Here is a 21,502-nt window from a genome sequence, read left to right on the forward strand (position 1 = left end):
AATTGTGAAGGGAAGACACAATTGCAGATTGAAAGGGGAAGAACTGTTTGAACTCGATCCCTTTAACTCTGGGATCCCTTTAATTCTGTGTCTCACCACAACTATTCAGTAAGGGGTCTCCTATCCTCTACAATGTTTCTCTCCCACAGCCCCATCCAAACCTGCAGGTTCCTCAGCAGTTGCCTTTGAGTCATTCCCTGTATCTGCTCCAAGGCTTGGGGGTGGACCAGGACTCTGGGTCAGAAAGAGAAAGTTGCTGAGAAAAATATAACTTCACAGAACAATTCCATCTCCATGAGGTCAGGCATCTTTCTTTGGTTCATGAATGTGTCCTAAGCTATTAGACCAGTTTCTGACTCATCGACTACTTAAATATTTGTTCAATGAGTGAGCAAACTTCTGAGTCCTTGATCCACTAGAATGGTAGAAGACTGCTTTCACCATCACTGAGCTCCTTCCTCCCAAAATTTTAACTAAAATTTGATCATCTTACAAGATGCCCAGGAAATAATATCTCTGATCTCCAACCTAATCTGATCATTCTAGCCATCCTTATTGGCCAAGGCCTCTCCAGTTGGCACTCAGGCATTCCCCTGCCTCAAATGGAGCAGAGGAACCTTTGGTAAGACCAGGAACCCCAGGCCTGAAGGGTCCCAGGAGACCATTTCTTTGAGGCCAGGGAGCAATGCACATCTCCTTTTGCAAGTGGGGCCAATAGCCCAGGCTCTCTTGCCCAGCTTGGGGGTTCTCTTTATAAGGGGCATCCTGTCCCTTTCTCTTCTGCTTCTCCAAGCTTATTTCCTCAAACTTGATCCTGTCCCAGAGGTTTTTGACCTTTGGAAATAAACGGCACAAAAAATCCCAGGCCTACTCTGCATTCCTCCCTGACTTCCCCCAGGCGCTGACACACAGAACTTACTATCAGTTAAATGGATGGACTGGAAAGGGAAAGATGAAGGATAGAAAAGCAGTGTCATAAATATCTCAAATATTCAGCTACATGAGTACGTGACCTGGTGCATATAATTAACTTAAGTCAACTGTGGGCCCTACAGGTTATTCCACTGGCCACAAAACCAGCTTAAACGAAAGTAAGAACAGTTGTCTATTCCTCTAAACTGCAATACAGAAAGGAAATACACATTTAGTAACCCGTCTTCCCCCCCGCCACACACACACACACCCTTTGGTCAATATCCTCCTATCACGAACAGCTTAAAAGAAAGTAAAGAAAGTGATCTCTTCTAAAAAATATTTGGGTGTTAAGTTGATCACCAGCCTGAAAAGCATTAGAGCCACTTTAATAAAAGGATGTAGACTCTGTTTTAAGGCACTTTACTTATATAAAATTACACTTTTAATCTAATATAATGGCATTTTCTTTCTTATAAGGATGATAAGCATTATTGATCTCACATCCTAACACATCTTAGGAGTAGGATGAACCTGGATAGTAAGAGCCTTTACTATGGCAGGATTCTTTAGGATTTATGGTGTGAGTTTCAAGAATAATGGCAACAGGCAACCCATGACAGAGGATGAAATTATGAGGCAGGCTGATGTATGAATTATACACAAACAACAAAGGATTGAAAGCAGCTTTTAGAAATGTTCTCAAGTAGTAGGAAATAGGACTATCAGGGAAATACTTCAACTGCAAGCAAGACCATCCCTAAATCTCTGAAATGAGTTGCAATTTCATTCTTTGTTCTGATCCATTTCCTTTTCCATCCTATGTCCTCACTTATCTTCCAGAAGAAGTCTACACCTCCAGTCTCCCAAGAGAAGAGAAAGCACGAGTAGGAATAATTTTTTTACTAAATTTATTGGGGTGACATTGCTCAACATGAATGTATAGGTTTCAGGTGTGGGTTTCTATGTTACAAGATCTGTATACTGCACCTTGTGCCCACCACCCAAAGTCAGATCTTCTCCTGTCACCATACATTAGGACCCCCTTCTCCCAGGAATAATATTTTATAGTGATTACAATGATCAGAATTCCTCAGATTCCTTTTGCTGTCCTTTTGCTGTGAACTTCAGACAACTCACATTTCAGGCCAGCCAGACCTCTGCTGTGATTTGAACATGTTACATGCTACAGATAAACGCTTCAAAATGAAGTGGGACTGCCTACCTTTAAGCTGCGGGGCGTAAGCTGTGAGAGCCTAGTTAAAACGCTATTTATATTTATCTTTTTGTGCCTTTTGAATGCTTGCAGGCAGACCTCGTTTTATTGCGCTTCACAGATGTGTTTTCTGCACACTGAAGGAAAGACCCTCCACCAGTGAAAACATTACAACTCACTGAGGGCTCAGATAATGGTTAGAGTTTTTTTTTAGCAATAAAGTATTTTTAAATTCAAGGATATACATTGTTTTTTAGAGACTATCGTATAGCGTGAACATAACTTCTATATGCACTGGGAAACCAAAAAAGGTGTGTGATTTGCTTTATTGTAGTACTCACTTTATTGCAGTGGTCTGGAACTGAACCCGTAATATAGCCAAGGTATGTCTGTATATGTATAATTGATTACATTTTAAAAACCAAACTATGTGAACCAGGGATCATTCATCAAATCGAATATTTCTGTGACATTTTATTAGACAGAAGGTAATGGCAAAATAGACATGCCTCTAATGCAAAGTCAGCTAACTTCAAGTTATCACAGTTGAGATAAACCGTATTTCTAAAATACTTTTTAACACTACTCACTTTTTCAGATTAAAAAAAAATAGTAAGAATCAACTTGTACACCTTTCCTTACCCCAAAAACTCAATTCATGGGTCCAGTCCCATAAAATGTAAGCCACGTATACAATTCCAAAGGTTTAAAGTCCACCGTCCTCTATTTCTCCTGTCATTTTCCCTATTACACCAAGACAAATTATACAAGGAAAATAATGGTTGCTGTCACGGAGCCACTGTCGAGTCTCTTAGAACCTACCCTGATATCAACTTCTGTACCAGGCTTCGCTACTTGTTCATGAAATAACCACACTTCATGAGAGACCAAGTCGAATTTCAGTCTGTTTTTAAAGACCTTATAATAAATGCTAATCTCATATATACATTTTCTGTTTTTCCACAGAGTTCTTCTGAGGCACAGGTCCACCACGTAATGTTGAAACAGGTACATGTTTCCATAAGGAGAAGTATGTTTTCCTGAAGTGATTAAGTAATTAAACCACAATATGAAGTCATACTTTCTGGTATAAAATTGTTAACATTCTTATAATAGCCACAGATAAGTCACCAGTCATATTAACCAGAAACCTCAAGAATGAAAGATGCCTCTGTAAAATGTTCAGATCTTCCTGTGTCAGGTACTAAACAAAAAGCGCTATCTGCCGTGTGTTCAGGAGAATTTCCTGCTACACATACTGAAATATGTCCCTGACCAAAGTGGAGTGAAATAAGGCTGCAGATGAACAGGTTTTGATCACAAATTCAAGGATATTTTGAATAACAATACGAGAGAGAGAATACACCCTGCTTATTTTCTTCAGCATTTGGGATGTTACATAGCCTGTTGAATAAGTATCTAAGCATCCTATTGAAGTTACTATTTAGCAATGAAAGTTCACTTCACTAATAATTATACATGCAAAGAAGCTAATTTTAAAAAAATATCAGGTTGCCAAATTACTTTATAATACTAAAAATTTGAAAGAGCCCTAGCCAGTTTGGCCGCAGAGTGTTGGCTGCAGATGGAAGGGTCTCAGGTTTGATACCAGTCAAGGGCAGGTACCTCGGTTGCAGGTTTGATCTGCAGCTGAGGTCAGGGGCACATGCTGGAGGCAACCAATTGATGTGTCTCTCTCACATCAATATTTCTCTCTGTGTGTCTCTCCCCCTTCCTTCCACTCTCTCTAAAATTCAATGGAAAAAATATCCTTGAGTGAGGATTAGCAACAACAACAATCAGTGGAAAGGTCCTGTAAAGAATGGTTTGGAGCATGGTCCAGATTCCTGCTTCAGGACCAAGGCACTCAATCCCCAGCTGCTGAGAATATCAGTGTTGATGGCTCACAGCTGAGTCCTCTTCTGCATCTCACCTTTTGCCTCCTTCCCCTGGGGTATCCCATATTTAATGACTGGTTAATAACAGGGTGCAAAGGCCTGCCTTCTTGCATCAATTCAGGATGAGTGAGTGGAAATCCCAGCTTCATAGCCCCATATGGTATTGGCTGAGGCCTCTACTGCAAATTGTTCACAGTTCAGTGTCTCCCTCTATCCAACTCTGCTTCCATCACTCCATTACAGATGTTGTTCCCAAGAGCACATCCCAATAATCTTTCTGTACACAAATCTCCATGTGCGTCTGCTTCCCAAGGAACTCATCCTAAGACAGTTGGTATTGATAGTGGTCCTGGAAATTAGACTCTAAAACGGGGTTTGGGGGCTGATTCCCTGCCAGCCAGCTGCCAACAAAACGCCATCCCTAGTGAGTGGAGTACTGAAAGGCAATGCGGTGGCATTGGGATTACTAATTTGAATCCACTTATGCTGAAGCTATGTCCCGACCTGCTTACCTGTAATTGAAATAAATAAATAAATAAATAAAACATAGGGCTTTCTGCATTTATTGACTTTTCTCTCGCTATAGTTTGGACAAGACTGCCACCTCCTGGAGACGCTAGTGAATACTGGGGACTGGGGCGCTCTCATCCGCTTGGGGAATCAGTAATAGGACATCTCAACGCCAACTCCGTATCTCTCCTTGAAATTAATGCCAACCCCTCACAACCTCTGCGAACAAATTTTTGTATAGAAACAAGACTTCAAAGGACAATGTTTTAACGTGGAATTTTAAACAAAAGCTAACATCTGTAGCTCGCAATATGCCACGTACTTTCTTAATCCTTACAACAGCCCTATGAGGTGGGAACTATTATAATAAACACCTCCACATTACAGATGAAGAAATTAAGTTCTAAGGGAGTTTAAAGTGACTGGGCATTAAGCGAAAGGGTTAATATCATCACTGGCTAATGAGAACTAATGGGCTGAGTTAAAGTATTAGGTGTGGGATGTACTAGAGCTCTGCTGGAAATAGACCACTAGTCAGGATCAGGATTGTGTGCTTTCATTGCCCTAAGTATCTCTTTCTGTTTCTGATTTGAGAAACTGCTTTTCTTTGTTTACACCCCTGGACAGTTGGAACTCCAGTGACTGCCTAGAACGCCAGCTCCGTAACTAAGTAACCGCCACACTCTTCCGGGCATGCGCACAAAACCTGACGCTATTTGTAGGAGGCCGACGGCAAGCGGCGCGGTGGGATCCCAGCATTCCTTTCGCGCCACCACCAAGATGGCGGCGCCCATGTTGCGGTGCATTTCTCCGAGCCGGTGGTTTTGTACCCCAGGCCCGTTGGGAGTCTTGCCCCGGGGGCTGCATGAAGCCCACTCGGGCGCTAAGGGAGTGCTGGCGGTGCAGAAGGCTCGGGGTTTGTTCAAGGAGTTCTTCCCCGACAAGGGTACGAAGGTAGAGCTCCCAGAGCTCTTCGACCGTAGCATTGCGGGCAACTTTCCCCAGACCATCTACTGCGGTTTCGACCCCACGGCGGACTCGCTTCATGTGGGGCACCTGCTGACGCTGCTGGGCCTCTTTCACTTCCAGCGAGCCGGCCACAACGTGATCGCCCTCGTGGGAGGCGCCACGGCGCGCCTGGGAGACCCCAGCGGTCGCACCAAGGAGCGCGAGGCGCTGGACGCAGAGCGCGTGGGAAGCAACGCGCGCGCCCTGCGCCGAGGGCTCGAGGCTCTGGCAGCTCATCACCAGCAGCTCTTCTCCAATGGGCGGGCCTGGGGCAGTTTCACGGTTCTGGACAACTCGGCCTGGTACCAGGAGCAGCACCTGGTGGACTTCCTGACGGCGGTGGGCAGCCACTTCCGCATGGGCACGCTGCTGAGCCGGCTGAGCGTCCAGACCCGGCTCAAGAGCCCCGAGGGCATGAGCTTGGCCGAGTTCTTGTACCAGGTGCTCCAGGCCTACGATTTCTACTACTTGTTTCAGCGTTACGGATGCCGGGTCCAGCTGGGCGGATCTGATCAGCTGGGCAATATCACGTCGGGATACGAGTTCATCAACAAGTAAGGATCTTTTGACCCTGGAGAAATCCTGGGACCAAATAATTTACACGCGAAATAGCCGGTGATGCACTGTTAGGATTTTGAATTGACGCCCGTCGTCCAAGCCCTTGTTGGTTTTCCCCCCAGGAAGGGTCTGTAATGGTGTTAATATTATCACTGGCCAATGAGAACTAGAGGGCTGAGTTAACGTGATAGGTATGGGATGTAGCCTAGAGCTCTGCAGGAAATAGACCACAGGTCAGGATTGTATGTTTTAATTCCCCTAAGTAGCTCTTTCTGTTTCTGATTTGAGAAACTGCTTTTCTTTGTTTATACCTGAGCAGGTATAGGCTTCCTTGAGTAGCCTCTGCTTTAGCTCTGCACCTTCCATGAAGCTAGGGATGAGCCACAGGGCTAGCCCATGTGCTACTCATTTTTTTAAATCCCTTTACCTTAACTCCTTTACTGTCTCCACCTGACTCCCCCGTAAGCAGCACCTCCCCTTGGCTTGCCCAGAGTCACTGGTTCAGTTGTTATTCAGAATGACAAATGCCAAAATAGAGTGAATGCTGTGAAAGCTGTAAGAGGTCACAAAAGTTTTCTTAGAACAAGAGACCGCACAGAAATTTGAAGGGTGATTAGCAGAATCTACCATCACCTATGCCTGAAACACATAATGAAGTTTTTCTTTATGCATAGGTTGACTGGAGAAGACGTATTTGGAATCACTCTTCCTCTAATTACAAGTACAACTGGAGCAAAACTGGGAAAGTCTGCTGGCAATGCTGTTTGGCTAAGCAGGGATAAGACATCTCCATTTGAACTGTATCAATTCTTTGTCAGGCAGCCAGATGATTCGGTAGAAAGGTGAGTTCTTAATGGTGTGCTGAGAAAAATTAAGCTCATAAGTTCATGATATAATTTTAGCATTGAATCTCTATGAATGTTTGGTTATGTTGTTTTTAAGTTCGAGTATATTAAAGGCATAAACAGTTACAACACAGAACATTGTAACTTTAACTGTCCTGAAGTTAAACACTTTTGGTTGGTTAAAGCAGAAAACCACTGTGGTTGATAGAAAACTTAGATCCAAAGTCCTGATTTGCATCTGGCAAGTACAGTAAAACCTTGATAGAAAGACTAATTCTGGTGAAGGGGTGTCCATTAAAGCTGCAAGTCCAGTATATAATAAAGTAGGTTTTCCGAATGTGTATGTTAAAAATTGACAAATTAGTTTACTTGTTTTTACTTATGTAGACATGTTTGTGTAATTAAAATTAAGTATGTATGAAAAGTTTAATTTCACAGAAAAGTTTTCCATATGTATTGTAATTTTAAATTTATACTGAATAGGTCTAGTAAATGTGTGCATTCACCAGTTACCGAGAGTAAGCTGCTGCCCTCAGCTGGGGCGTGGCTTAGCGCACACAGGAACAGCAGCTAGCACTGGTTAAAACTGCTGCAGAAAGTCACGCCATTCGACAACAGAACCAATAACCAAGCTTGATTCGGTGTGATCATTCCCTGAAAATTGTTTATAAGCAATGACTCTTGGATTTAAATATACAGACTATAGTTGTAGGTATGTAATATTTATTTATGTAGGCAAAATTACTAGTGTTTTTTCCAACGTGTGATCTATTCGCTAGAGTTTATTAAAAATAACTGAATTAATAACAAAAAAATAACCTGTTAATGTAATTATAAACAAATCTTGGTTAAAAGCATTTTAAAATTTACAGGGTGTTAATTTTCTTTTTTTTAAAATATTTTTATTGATTTCAGAGAGGAAGGAAGAGGGAGAGAGAGATAGAAACATCCATGATGAGAGAGAATCATGGATTGGCTGCCTCCTGCAAGTCCCCCACTGGGGATCGAGCCCACAACCCGGGCATGTGCCCTTGACTGGAATCGAACCTGGGACCTTTCAGTTCGCAGGCCGATGCTCTATCTACAGAACCAAACTGGCTAGGGCTACAGGGTGTTAATTTTCATATATGACACATGGACCAGATTTTGTCTAATAAATCCAAAGTCTGTTAAGTTAAGGTCTGCAAAATCGGGGGTTTATTGTATTTGAGCTCTGACTTCCCATCCCCAATCTTCTCTTTATTTCCCTATGTGTCAGATTAATGGTGTGTCTGTTCATGAAATTGTCCATTTATCTAAAACATTTTTTGAAAGTGGGTAATTGCTGTCTTGTGTAAGTGAAATGTCTTGCCCAAGGAATGTAATATAAATAAATAAACAGGGGAAGGCAAGCAGTCTAAATGGGTGGTATTTCTAACAGGGGAACAATCTGGTTCCGAATGCACATTTCGGCTTGAGGAAGTCCCCTCATTTGAGCCCAAGTTGTTAGGCCATGAATTCCTCAGTGACCTGAGATTATAGGGTCCATTTCTCAAGCTGGTTGGGAAGGGTTGCTATCCTGAGAAGTCTGTACCATGCAGAGTGTGGAGGGCTCAGTGAGGGAGTCTACGATATTGTTAAAAATGTCTTCTGCCATAGAGCGGTTAGTATGAGCAGAAGCAAGAGTAACAATGATAGGAATTGGGGACTCCTTCCATAGCTAGACAGCCCAAATGGGTTTGTCTTTATATGAGAAAAGTATCCCTTAGCCATTGGCCAGACCAAACTGTAAGGTGATAATAGCCCAGGAGTCTGAAAATGTGGATCTGCAAAAGTCCCCTTCCCATGGCTCCCTTAGGTGAACACCTACAAGTCCTGCCAGTTGGGCTGAGCCAGAAAGAGATGCCGGAGGCCGGGTGGAATGCCACAGCCCTGCAGCAAGCTACATTGTGTAAGCCAGCGGTCACCAACCTTTCGGACCTCGCGGACCACTGGTTGGTGACTGCTGGTGTAAGCTGCCACTGATGAAGAATACTGACTCCCTGCCCAACTGAGGCATTTGGTCCCAAGGGGTCCCCAAGCAGCCAGAGGAGGAGGAAACAAGCATTGATACTAACTCTGCAAGCCTCTTGAGCAAGGAGCTGAGTATGCAGGAGGCCACATTCTCTTGTAATTTGGAAAGGTCTTAACGTCAGGTTTAGCCCTTCTTAAGGTACCATTTCCGTTTTACCAAGGAGGCATTGGTGGCTTTGCCAAGCTACTATTGTGAAGCATCTCTAACCCAGGGCATTATAGGAATCTGGGTATGGAGTAGTACTGGCCAGTCAGGGCCTTGGTTTCTAAAATTTGATCCCATGTGATTGTGTCAACAATGAGAGATGAAGGAAAAGGTCTAGTATGTGTTGAACTTGAGAGTAGTGAGTAGTTTATAGTGAGTAACTAGAGGCTCACTGCACAAAATTCGTGCATGAGTAGGGTCCCTAGGCCTGGCTGGCAATCAGGGTGGATCTGTGGGGCGACCGGCAGGGCGATTGGGGGGACCCCTGCTGGCACCCGCCTTGGCTGGCCTGGCGCTGCCCGCTCGCCGGCCCTGCCCCCTGCCGCTGCCCTCTTGCTAGCCAACGCTGACGCTGGTCACCTCCATTTGCAGGGTGATCAGGGGGCCCCCTCTGGCACCCTCCTTGGCTGGCCTGGGGCCTGCCGGCAGCTCCTGTGTTGGGTGTCTGCACCCTGGTGGTCAGTGCGCATCATAGTGACCGGTTGTTCTGCTGTTCGGTTGATTTGCATATTAGGCTTTTATTATATAGGATTGATGTTTGACTGTTGGGGGGTTTCGTGGCCCTTAGAAAATCAGATGATGCTCAGCCTTGGATCTTGTAAGGAGCAGTTGCCCAGCCACGTTGGTGTAGGTCAGTGGTCGGCAAACTCATTAGTCAACAGAGCCAAATATCAACAGTACAATGATTGAAATTTCTTTTGAGAGCCAAATTTTTTAAACTTAAACTTCTTCTAACACCACTTCTTCAAAATAGACTCGCCCAGGCCATGGTATATTGTGGAAGAGCCACACTCAAGTGGCCAAAGAGCCGCATGTGGCTCACGAGCTGCAGTTTGCCGACCACGGGTGTAGGTGATGTGTGAGCGTGTGTAAATCTGTTCATACTGCTTCCTCGGAGGGTATGCTTCTCTCAGTATAATGCCAAAAACTGCAGTGTTCCAATGTAAGGTATTTAAACCTTGGCAGTAAAGGTTATGTGCATTTGCCGGGCTGTTTATCTCATTGGGAGCTGTGTAAATGGATATTAAGCCCCTTCAAAATTATTTAAAAAAAAACAAAAACTGGGCCTGGGATTCCTGTACGGTAGGAAAAGAACATATTAGCTAGGTCATTGGCCTTGATCACACTACTCGGTGATCACTGAATTTTATGGCAGCAGGGACATTTTGGGATAGATACCACAGGCAACAAACACATGGCAGAGGCAATATGCAAAAGCACACACCAGCAAGCGGGCTGCATTTCCAAGTGGGTAACACCAGTTAGTAAGCTAGTCTAGGCTAAAGGGTAGTAAGGCTAGTCAACCCCACAGTTAATTGCAAGTTCAGTTATGTAATCCTGCCAACTATGCTGATAATTGTGTTGGTCTCAGCCTATTGATAGTGACACTATTGGCTAAAAATGCCTGTGAGTGCTCACCTGGGCCCATACTGCTTGTGGTGAGCCCCCACAGACATTTCCACATGACAAGACCTGCCCTTGTTATCATTTCAGGATGCAACTCAATAGCAACCTTTGGGACCTTTGGCAAAACAAGATTTATTACAAGTCCGTGAGGGTACATGGCACTCTGAGGGCCACACAGCGAGGTCACAGATAGAAACAGAGGAGGGAGTGTAGAGGGGCTCTGCTTTTACTGGGGACGAGATAGGGTGCCTAAGGTTTCATGGGGTAGCTCAAGTGGTCAGTTATCTAGGTTATCCAGGGCTTTCCAAAAGGGGAAATTCATGAGTGGGGGAGGCCTACTGCCTTATCAAGTTGGTTCACTCCTAGCTGTATCATACAGGGTTGGGTGAAAGTAAGTTCACCGTTGTGAGTACACGAAACAGAGTTTATTGTTGTGTTATTATTTCCATACGAACAACTATAAACCTTTGCCCACCCTGTACAATTGGCAATATGTTTATTCAAGATGGATGTCTTTGAATAGACTATATCCCATGTACATTTTTGCCTCCTTTGTAGATTGGTAATTGATCGTAAAGGAATGGGTTTGTTTCTGCGCTCTCTATTCTGGTCCATTGATGTATACGTCCGTTTTTATGCCAGTACCATGCTGTTTTTTATTACTATGGCCTTGTAGTATAGTTTGATATCAAGTAGCGTGGTTCCTCCAACTTTGTTCTTCTTTCTCAAGATTGCTGAGGATAATTGAGGTCTTTGTGGTTCTATATAGATTTTTGGAATATTTATTTTAGTTCTGTGAAATATGACATTGGTATCTTGATAGGAATTATGTTGAATTGATTGCTTTGGATAATATGGACATTTAATGATTTTAATTCTTCCTCGTGCAGGGCCAGCACAGTCAAGGGTTCGGTGAACCTGAGGGGGGGCAGCGAAGGATTAAAGAAAAGACAGACAAAGAGAATAGCTGGGGCTCAGTGGATCTCCTGTGCCTGGCTGAGGCTACAGAGAGAGATCCAGCCAGCAAGCTGAGGCTTTATTTTATACCAGAGGTAAACAAAGTAGTGGTCAAAGTAGTTAAAATGTTCTTGTGAGTTTCACTTGTTTTGGCAGCACTTGCTGCACCTCCCACAGCCCATTAGCTACCCAGGAAGGATCTAGGGAAAGTCATAAGGTCAAGCTTAATTATCCTAAGAGGGCTGTGCCCTCTAAGCTCAGACTTATTTGCAGCTTTGCCAGCAGGTCAGTCCAAGGCTTAACCCTATAGCTGCTCCCTACATCTCGCCCTTCTTTTATTTTTAAGCTAGTACAGTAAAACTTACACATCAAGAACAAAGCTCTGACTATTAGAATAATAACAGAACAATGCCAATGCAAAACCCAAACTACAGACATGTTAACATTTTAAAACTTGAACATCAAGAACAAAACTCTGGTTATTAAAACAGTAACAAAACAATGCCAGTGTAACACAGCAATAAGAGAAATCAAACTACAGACATGTTAATATTTTCAGCTACAAAATGAAAGTTACCTACTCAGAGTCCTTAGATTTGGCCGAGCAAGACTTACAGAAAACTGGCAGCTCACCAAAGCTAGTCAGCACCTCGGTCCCTTGCTTATCCTTCGTTTTCTTCTTCCGCATCACTATTATTGGGCCAACTCTCAGTCTTTTGAATGAAGGGACAAGGAGCTTCTCTGGGTCCCCTGTACCTCCTCCAGCTGCCTGTGCTGCTTCTCCATCTCCTTGATGAGGATGCCCCACAGCTGCTGCAGGTTGGCGAGCCTCTGTGGGATGGTCTCGGCATTCAGGCTGCTGCTGTTGGTGATGATGCTCTGGCTTCTCTCGAAGATGCGTCGATGCGAAGATGTTGATGCGAAGATGTTGTTGATGCAAAGCTGGTGCTATTGGATTTCCTTTTAGAGGGTCTGATTTTTCTTTATAGTCCTCAGGTTTGGACAGTCTTAATTTCCCATGTTTTACACCTAGCTATTACTAAACTTTGCTCCCTACCTTACTTTTTGCTTTCTGCACGCATGCCTTAAGGGAGCCTCCTTTCACCTTACAATTGTAGTTCCCCCAAACGCAGGCCCCACTTTGGGCGCCACAGGTGCCGGGCCAGCACAGTCAAGGGTTCGGTGAGCCTGAGGGGGTGTGGCGAAGGTTTAAAGAAAAGACAGACAAAGAGAATAAGGTGGGGCTCAGTGGATCTCATGTGCCTGGCTGGGGCCACAGAGAGAGATCCAGCCAGCAAGCGGAGGCTTTATTTTATAGCCAGAGGTAAACAAGATTTGGAAGTTCCCTCTTTGCTGAGAGTTTTTATCAAAAATGAGTGCTGGATTTTTATCAGTGGATGCTTTTTGATATGATCGTGTGATTTTTGTTTATGTCATGTATCACGTTTATTGAGTTGCAGATATTGTACCAGCCTTGCATGCCTGGAATAAAGCCCACTTAATCATGGCATATAATCTTTTTAATGTATTGCTACAATCTGGTTTGCTAATATTTTGAAGACTTTAGCTCTATGTTCATCGGGGATATTGGCCTATAATTTTCTTTCTTTGTAGTGTCAGTGTCTTTATCTGCCTTCAGAATTAAGATAATTTTGGCTTCTTAAAAGGAGCTTGGGAGTCCTCCCTCCTCTTGAGATTTTTGGAATAGTTTGAGAAGGATAGGTGTTAGTTCTCCTTTGGCTGAATGTTTGGTAAAATTCTCTTGTGAAGCCATCCAGTCCAAGACTTTTGTTTGTTGGGAGTTTTTTTTTTTATTTCTGCCTCAACTTCATTAGTTACAATCTGTCTATTCAGATTTTCTGATTCTTCCTGCTTTAGTTTTGGAAGATTGTATGTTGCTAGGAATATCTATTTAGTCCAGATTGTTTAATTTGCAGGCATATATTGTTGTTCATAATATTTTTTATAATCCTTTGTATTTCTGCAGAGTCACGTGTTAGTTCTTATCTTTCATTCCTGATTTTATTTTATTTTTTATTGAGTCCTCTGTTTCTTAATGAGTCTGGTTAAAGCTTTATCAATCTTTTTATCTTTTCAAAGAACCAGCTCTTGGTTTCATTGATCTTTTGTGTTGTTTTTTTATACTCTAATTTATTTATTTCTGCTCTGATCTTTTGTAATTTCCTTCCTTCTACTCACTTTAGGCTTTGTTTGTTACTGTTTTCTAATTTGTTTGAGTGTAAAATTAGATTGTTTATTTGATATTTTTCTTATTTCCTGTAATGCTATTAATTTCCCCATTCGTACTGCTCTTACTGTATTGCATATATTTGGGCCATTGTGTTCTCATTTTCATTTGTTTCGAAGTATCTCTTGATTTCTTCCTTGACCTCATTGTCAACCCATTCATTGTTTAGTAACATGTTAGTTAGTTTCTATGTCTTTGTATGTTTTTCAGTGTTTTTCTTGTTATTGATTTCTAGTTTCATATCATTATGGTCAAAGAAGATGCTTGATATGAACTGAGACTTGTTTTATGTCCTAACATGTGATCAATCCTAGAAAATGTTTTATGTCCACTTGAAAAGAATTTATATTCTGCTGCTTTGGGGTGAAATGCTCTGAAGACATCAGTTAAATCCATCTCAGACATTTTTCTTAGCAAGATGACAAATTTAGAAGGAATATGTCAGAATCAAAATTTAAGGATGAGCAGAAGGAATTGGTTAATTCCTCAATTCTTGTTACAATGATTCATAATATGGATACCAGTGCTGTAAAAATTTCTCCATGAAGTTTAGTTGACCACAAATTCAGTAGTCACATAGCTACCAAAAAAACAGTATCATGGACAGCATTTTTCATTAATACAACATTAAAAATTGATCAGTTACTAAGCTGCTCTTTATATTTCTTTTCACAGTAATCATATATGATACCTATGTTGCCAATATGTGTTCTCCCATGTGTAGATAAACTTTTTTCAAGTACACTTTATACTAGATCTCTGGCAGAAACTTAGAAAATCAAAGTCCCATTGTCTTGCTTTTACCCAAAAGAAACCTAGGGCCTACAGAGAACTGCCGTACAACCCAGTGATCCCACTTCTGGGAATATATGTGAAGAAATACAAAACACTGGTTCAGAAGACTGCAGCGTTATTTACAACTAGAGGCCTGGTGCATGAAATTTGTGCATGGGGGAGGGGGGTGTCCCTCAGCCCAGCTTGCACCCTCTCCAATCTGGGACTGCTGGCTCCCAACTGCTCGCCTGCCTGCCTTCCTGATTGCCCCTAACCGCTTCTGCCTGCCAGCCTGATCACCCCCTAACCACTCCCCTGCCAGCCTGATTGATGCCTAACTGCTCCCTTGCCAGCCTGTTTTCCCCTAACTGCCCTCCCCTGCAGGCCTGGCCACCCCTAACTGCCCTCCCCTGCAGGCCTGGTCCCCCCAACTGCTCTCCCTGCAGGCCTGGGTCCCTCCTAACTGCCTTTCCCTGCAGGCCTGGTTGCCCCCAACTTCCCTTCTCTGCCGGCTTGGTCACCCCTAACTGCCCTCCCCTGCAGGCTTGATCACCCCCAACTGCCCTCCCTTGCAGGCCTGGTCCCTCCCAACTGCCCTCCCCTGCTGGCCTGATTGCCCACAACTGCCCTCCCTTGAAGGCCTGGTTCCTCCCAACTGCCCTCCCCTGCTGGCCATCTTGTGTCCACATGGGGGCAGTATCTTTGACCACATGGGGGCACCCATCTTGTGTGTTGGAGTGATGGTCAATCTGCATATTACTCTTTTATTAGATAGGATAGAGGCCTGCTGCACGGGTGGGGGCCAGCTGGTTTGCCCTGAAGCATGTCCCGGATCAGGGTGGGGGTTCCCTTGGGGCGTGAGGCGGCCTGGGTGAGGGGCCTGTGGTGGTTTGCAGGCCGACCACGCCCCCTGGCGACCCAAGAGGATGCCCTGGTATCTGGGGTTTATTTATCTTCTACAATTGAAATTTTGTAGCCTTCTGCTTGCTCCATGGCAGCAGCCATTTCTGTTGGAATTTATGTATCTTCTATAATTGAAACTTTGTAGCCTGGAGCGGAGGCCTGGGCCAGCCAGGGTGTGTGGAAAGCTTGGCTTCCTCCATCACCGGGGCAACCCTAGCCTCCTGCTCTTTCCAGCTCTGTGGCTGCCGCCATTTCTGTTTGGATTTATGTATCTCCTATCATTGAAACTTTGTAGCCTTGAGTGGAGGCCTAGGCCGGCAAGGGTAGGCGGAAAGCTTGGCTTCCTCCATTGCCGGAGAAACCCAAGCCTCCCTCCTGCTCTCTGTGGCCGTAGCCATCTTGGTTGGGTTTATTTGCATATTTGCTCCTGATTGGCTGGTGGGTGTGACTTGTGGGCATGGGTTGTGGGCGTGGTGGAGTGGTGGTTAATTTGCATATTACTCTTTTATTATATAGGATAACCAAGATTTGGAAGCAGCCCAACTGCCCATCAGTAGATGAGTAGATAAAAAAGCTGTGATGCATTTACACAGTGGAATACTACTCAGCTGTAAAAATCAAAGAAGAAAATCTTACCTTTTGCGACAGTATGGATGGACCTACAGAAGTATTGTGCTAAGTGAAATGAGCCAGTCAGAGAAAGACAAATACCATGTGATTTCACTTATGTGTGGACTCTAATAAACAAAATAAATAAAATAGAAATAGACTCATAGATACAGAGAATAAACTGACAGCTGTTAGAGGGAAGGGTTATGGGGGACTGGGTGAAAAAGGTCAAAGGAATTAAGAAAAAACAAACACCTCGTTGACACAGGCAATAGTATGGTGATTACCAGAGGGAAAGGGGTATGGGGGGGTGGGTGAAGAAGGTAAAGGGAGGTAAATGATGGAAGGAGACTTGACTTTGGATGATGAACACAAAATATAATGTACACATACATGAAAAACAGAAGTGTAAAATAAAATCATGCTTGGGAAGAATGCACACAAATTTAGATTGGTGATTATCTCTGGGGCAAGAGGAGAATATGATGGGGCTGGGGCCTTCATCTATACCTTTGTTATTTTGTGACTTTTGAAAAAAAGATCATGCTCTGGCCGGTTGTCTCAGTTAATTGAGCGTCATCCCATGCACCCAGATGTCAAGCATTGGATTCCCAGTCAGGGCACATTCCTGGATTGCAGGCTTGATCCCCATTAGGAGGTGTGCAGGCGGCAGCCGATTGATGTTTCTCTCTCTCTCCCTCTTCTTCTTTTTCTAAAATCAGTTTTTTAAAAAGACATTTAAAAATATATATATATAAATAAATTAAGGAAAGATGGCAAAATAGTAATACCTTCAGTCTGGGTGGCATGTGTATGATTGTCTTATATTATGTCCAGTACATTTCTGCATATTTGTTGTTTCACAATTAAAAATAATTTTAAAAGCAAAGGGAGCCAGAGATAAAAACTGGTATGTGATATAAATGTAACATTTTATTCTTTGTCCCGAAGGTACCTGAAGCTCTTCACATTTCTGCCCCTTCCGGAGATTGACCACATAATGCAGCTGCATGTCGAAGAGCCAGAAAAGCGGGGTCCTCAGAAACGACTTGCTGCGGAAGTCACGAAGCTGGTTCATGGACAAGAAGGGCTGGATTCTGCTAAAAGGTGGTCTTTTCAAATAATTAACACTGATGAAGTTATTTAGTTAACTAGGGGCCCAGTGCATGAATTTGTGCACCTTGAACTGTGGGCTGCGAGGCTGCGGTGGGCACAGGGGCAGGTTTCCACCCATCCTCTGCACCCCCTCTCGGCCCCTCCCACCATGGCCCCTGGTCCCCTGTCTGCCGGTAGCCCCGCTCCTGCTGCCGCCGCTCCCATGCAGTGATGGTGCTGGCCCCGTTCGCACCCACTCACGGCGCAGAGCAGTTGGGGCCAGCACAGCAGCAGGTGCGAGCAGCAGCTGCTGCCCTGATTGCCCCTCAGGAGCAGGGGGAGGTGGAGAAGCACTTCAGGGGCGATCGGGGCCAGCAGACGCCATTCACATCTGTTGACGGCGTGGAGCAATCAGGACTGGCGCCGGGTGCCAGCCGTGGGTGAGAGCTGCAGCTCCGGCGCCAGCTGTGGGTGCGAGCAGTGGCTCTGGCACTGGCAGCGGGTGTAAGCAGGGCCGGCCGGCACCAGCAGCAGGTGCGAGCGCTGGGCGGGACCACAGCAGGCGGGAGCAAAGAACTTTCAGTAACCACCAGAGGCTCACTGACAGCAACCGGCACCCCACCTTGGTCTGGTGCCCCCGCTCACCTGCTCCATCCCGCTGCAGCCAATGCCCACCATGTTCTGCACTCTGCCACCTGCTGCCGACTCCAGCCATGTTCCACACACACCCCCTGGTGGTCAGCACATGTCATAGCCACCAGTTGTTCAATTCTGCTATTTGGTCTATTTGCATATTAGGGTTTTATATATTTATATGGATAATAGACTTGGAAAAATTTAGAGCCACACTGCTTTCGAGTTGTCCTTCACTGCTAACAAGGATTGCCAGTGTGGGCTATAGTCACTTTCAGACAGCCTCTCTTTATCATAAAAACGATCCTGAATTAAGTTTATAAATTATACCAGGTAAATTTTGCTGTTTCAAAAACTTTCAGTCTAGAACAGGGGTGGGCAAACTTTTAGACTCGAGGGCCACAATGGGTTCTTAAACTGGACCGGAGGGCCGGGACAAAAGCATGGATGGAGTGTTTGTGTGAACTAATATAAATTCAAAGTAAAGGAGCGGAGGGGAGAGCAAGAGAACCGGATAGAACAGCCGGATCCGGCCCGCGGGCCATAGTTTGCCCACGGCTGGTCTAGAACATAATAGGGACTTCATAATTGGTTACTGTGTATTAGAACGTGTATCTGAATAAGCAGTTGCATGATGTTGTCCTCAAACTGTTTTTCAGGTGTACACAAGCCCTTTATCACAGTAGCATAGATGCACTGGAGGTCATGTCTGATCAAGAGTTAAAAGAGTTGTTTAAAGAAGCTTCATTTTCTGAATTAGTTCTTGACCCTGGAACAAGCGTCCTAGATACGTGCCGCAAAGCAAATGCCATTCCAGATGGTCCCCGGGGGTAAGATTATTTAACTTTCAGATTCACAGTTAATTCACTATTAAATGGTACATTTCACAGCATGTGTTTCCACAGAGTGCTTTCCTGAGAATTCTTTAATGGTGTCTCATTTCTTCTAGGAGTTATATTGGTCTGAGAATAAAGTGAAACTGATTAATGGCTTAAATTTTGGCTTATTGCTGAAAATAGCTTAAATTTCATATGAAGTCAAGTCCTACTATACTGCTTCTTATTAAATCAAACCCAGTCAATTTGTCCTCCAGCATTGGAAAAGGCTTGCATTTAAGGAATCAGTTTCTATAATAAAAGTGTAATATGCTAATTAGACTGGACGTACTTCCAGACGAATCTGGGGCTGTGAGGGCCGAGGCAAGCCACCATGGCTGCGACCGACTGGCGGGCTGCAGCGGATGGGTGGGGCCTGGGGTCCCAGGTGACTGCCAGCGGCTGGAGGGAAGCCCGGGTTCCAGGTGCCAGAGGGAAGCCGGTGCTGGCAGTTGGGGGAAGGAAGGCCTACTCTTGCACGAATTTCGTGCATCAGGCCTCTAGTATTCAATAAGTACACTGGGATCAGTCAGCTCAGGATGGTCACAGTTTGAGATCACAAGAACAGAGGCCCTAAGTGGACAGAGCCACATGAGCCCTCTCATATTCAGTCTGTGTCCTCTTTATTTGGGGGAATAGAATGGTTATCCAACCTGTTTAAAATATTAGTTGAATTTCTGAAAACAAGCGTGTGATATAACTTCCTAAGACTATTTTAACTACATACAATTATTCCACTTGTGAATTTTATTTTCTTATTCAGGAAGCAGGTAGAATACTTAAAATTCTTCAGTTATGTGGTATTATTAGGGAATAAGGTGTTCCACAAAAAAGTTATTTGGCTTATATTCAATGCTTATCCACTTATAAATGAAACAGTGTGATGTAGAAGGAGAAGCATTAGTTGGCAAAAGATCCTGGGTCCCTAATCTACAGGAGTTCTAGCATAAGTCAGACAGTTACCAGTCCATGTTCATGGTTTTGAGGGACATTTGTTATATTATAGTTGGTGGGTGTGTTTTTTTCCCAATTGTTCTGGATTATTTGCCTCTATCCTAAAGAGCTTAGATTTCTCTATAAGGAGAAAATATCCATTGTCTCTCTGTGTATCACCTGCCACTCCACCTTGGTTTCCTAATATGCTAGTTAATATTCACTGAACTGAGGGTGGTATCATGTACTTCCCCACAGTGAGTCAGCGATTCTAAGCCTTTTCCTCCCTGTGGAAGCATTTTTCATTTCCTTCTGAACTGTTCTAGTGGTTTATTTACTGATAACAGAAGTTTCACTGCTACTTAAGATGACACCATATCTGATTTAGTCAGAGTTCTAAGCAATACTTACATTTTTTTAGATTGTATAAGCTGGGCTTTTAAACAAAATGTAGAACATGATCTGGGAACAATAGCAAACAACTTAAAATAAAGCTTTGTAAGAGAAAATTTTTTCCTAAATATTAAATCTTTTACTGTTGAGCTAAAACCATGCATAGTAGTTTAACTTTGTTTGGTAACATATTCAGATAAAACCAAGATTTGCCTTGCAGAAGGACTTCCTAGGCCTTTCATGCTCTAGCCCTCTACTAAAATCTCACCTCCGTCTGGCTACTCCCATGCTTCCTCACTGTTCGTGGAAATAACTGCAACCCGCTCTCCCCGTTTCAGTGACACTTCTTTCAGGAAAACTTCCAATCCCCACCCCTCAGTGCGCTCCTAGAGCTAGTAGCTCATGACAGCATTTAATCAGTGAGTCATCTTTGTTCATTTGTTTGCCTCTCTCCACTAGTTTGCTATACTATTTATATTTAGTGCATAGTAGAGCTCTGTAGATGTTTATTGAATGAATTGGATAAACAACTTGAATAAAACCTAATTACTTTATATAGGCCAGCAAAAAGTTTTAGTAATCTATAATTTATTAAATCAGCAACTGATTTTGTATTTCTGAAATTAGCCAACTTTGCTTGGTGTTTTAACAAAATTTGCCCTTATTTTCATATACTCAGAATGTAATTTGAAAGGATTTTCCAATTTCATAAGCAAGTTTCTTAAAAATTTCTGTAGCTAATACTGTAATAGCAGGTCCTCAAATAATGTCATTTCATTATGTTGATGAGAAAAAAAAACAAGACAGTTTCTGGCCAGGCCCACTGTGCGGAGTTTGCACGATCTCCCCATGTCTGTGGGGGATTTTTTCAGGGACTCCGGTTTCCTCCCACATCCGTAAGATGTGCACATGAGGTGAGCTGTCGTGTCTACATTGTCCCAGTATGAATGAGTCTGTGTATGTGCATGCATGTGCACACACATGCCCTACAGTGAAAGGCATCCTGTCCAGGATTGGTGCCTGCCTTGCACTCTGAGCAGCTGGGCTGGGGAAAGCTCCAGCCACGTGCAACCCTGAACTGGCATTAGGGGGTTGGAAAAGTCATCTTGTTTTTATTGATCTTAAATCTATGTATAGCTCACGGTTATTTCATTGTTTAATATTGGAAGTGTTCTGAGTCTGTAGTTTTGTGATATTTTTGTGACCAGAAATATGCCATAGGAACTTAACTCTTACCATTCAGCCTATGATAAAATTGGTTTTGTTACACGTTGTTTCGCTTAAAGTGAGTTTCCAAGAACCTATCAACAATATTAAGTGAGGACTTACTGTAGTTGCCACTTGTATCTCATTAAAAGCAGCAATGTCCTGGAAGTTTCTTTTCTGTGATTTTTCTCCCCAAGGTAGGGGTTGCCCTCCAGAAAGTGATCCATTACCCCAATTCACTTTGTTAAACCCACTAAACAGTTCT

The 21,502-nt window shown here is 43.6% G+C and overlaps 1 protein-coding gene across 2 annotated transcripts in view; it reads left to right on the plus strand.

Annotated features, from left to right (window-relative positions):
* Nucleotides 1-5,299: 5,299 nt before the first annotated feature.
* The window catches only part of YARS2 (tyrosyl-tRNA synthetase 2), a 49,561-nt gene continuing 33,358 nt past the window's right edge, over nt 5,300-21,502 (plus strand). For both annotated transcript variants that reach the window (XM_080659840.1, XM_080659839.1), the window contains exons 1-4: nt 5,300-6,098; nt 6,777-6,944; nt 17,054-17,209; nt 18,490-18,660. In XM_080659840.1, coding sequence (XP_080515966.1) covers nt 5,317-6,098; nt 6,777-6,944; nt 17,054-17,209; nt 18,490-18,660 — 1,277 coding nt within the window. In that variant the 5' untranslated portion in view covers nt 5,300-5,316. The remainder of the gene's footprint in view (nt 6,099-6,776; nt 6,945-17,053; nt 17,210-18,489; nt 18,661-21,502) is intronic.

This window comes from Plecotus auritus, assembly GCF_963455305.1.
Source record: "Plecotus auritus genome assembly, chromosome: 3".
NCBI lineage: Eukaryota > Metazoa > Chordata > Mammalia > Chiroptera > Vespertilionidae > Plecotus > Plecotus auritus.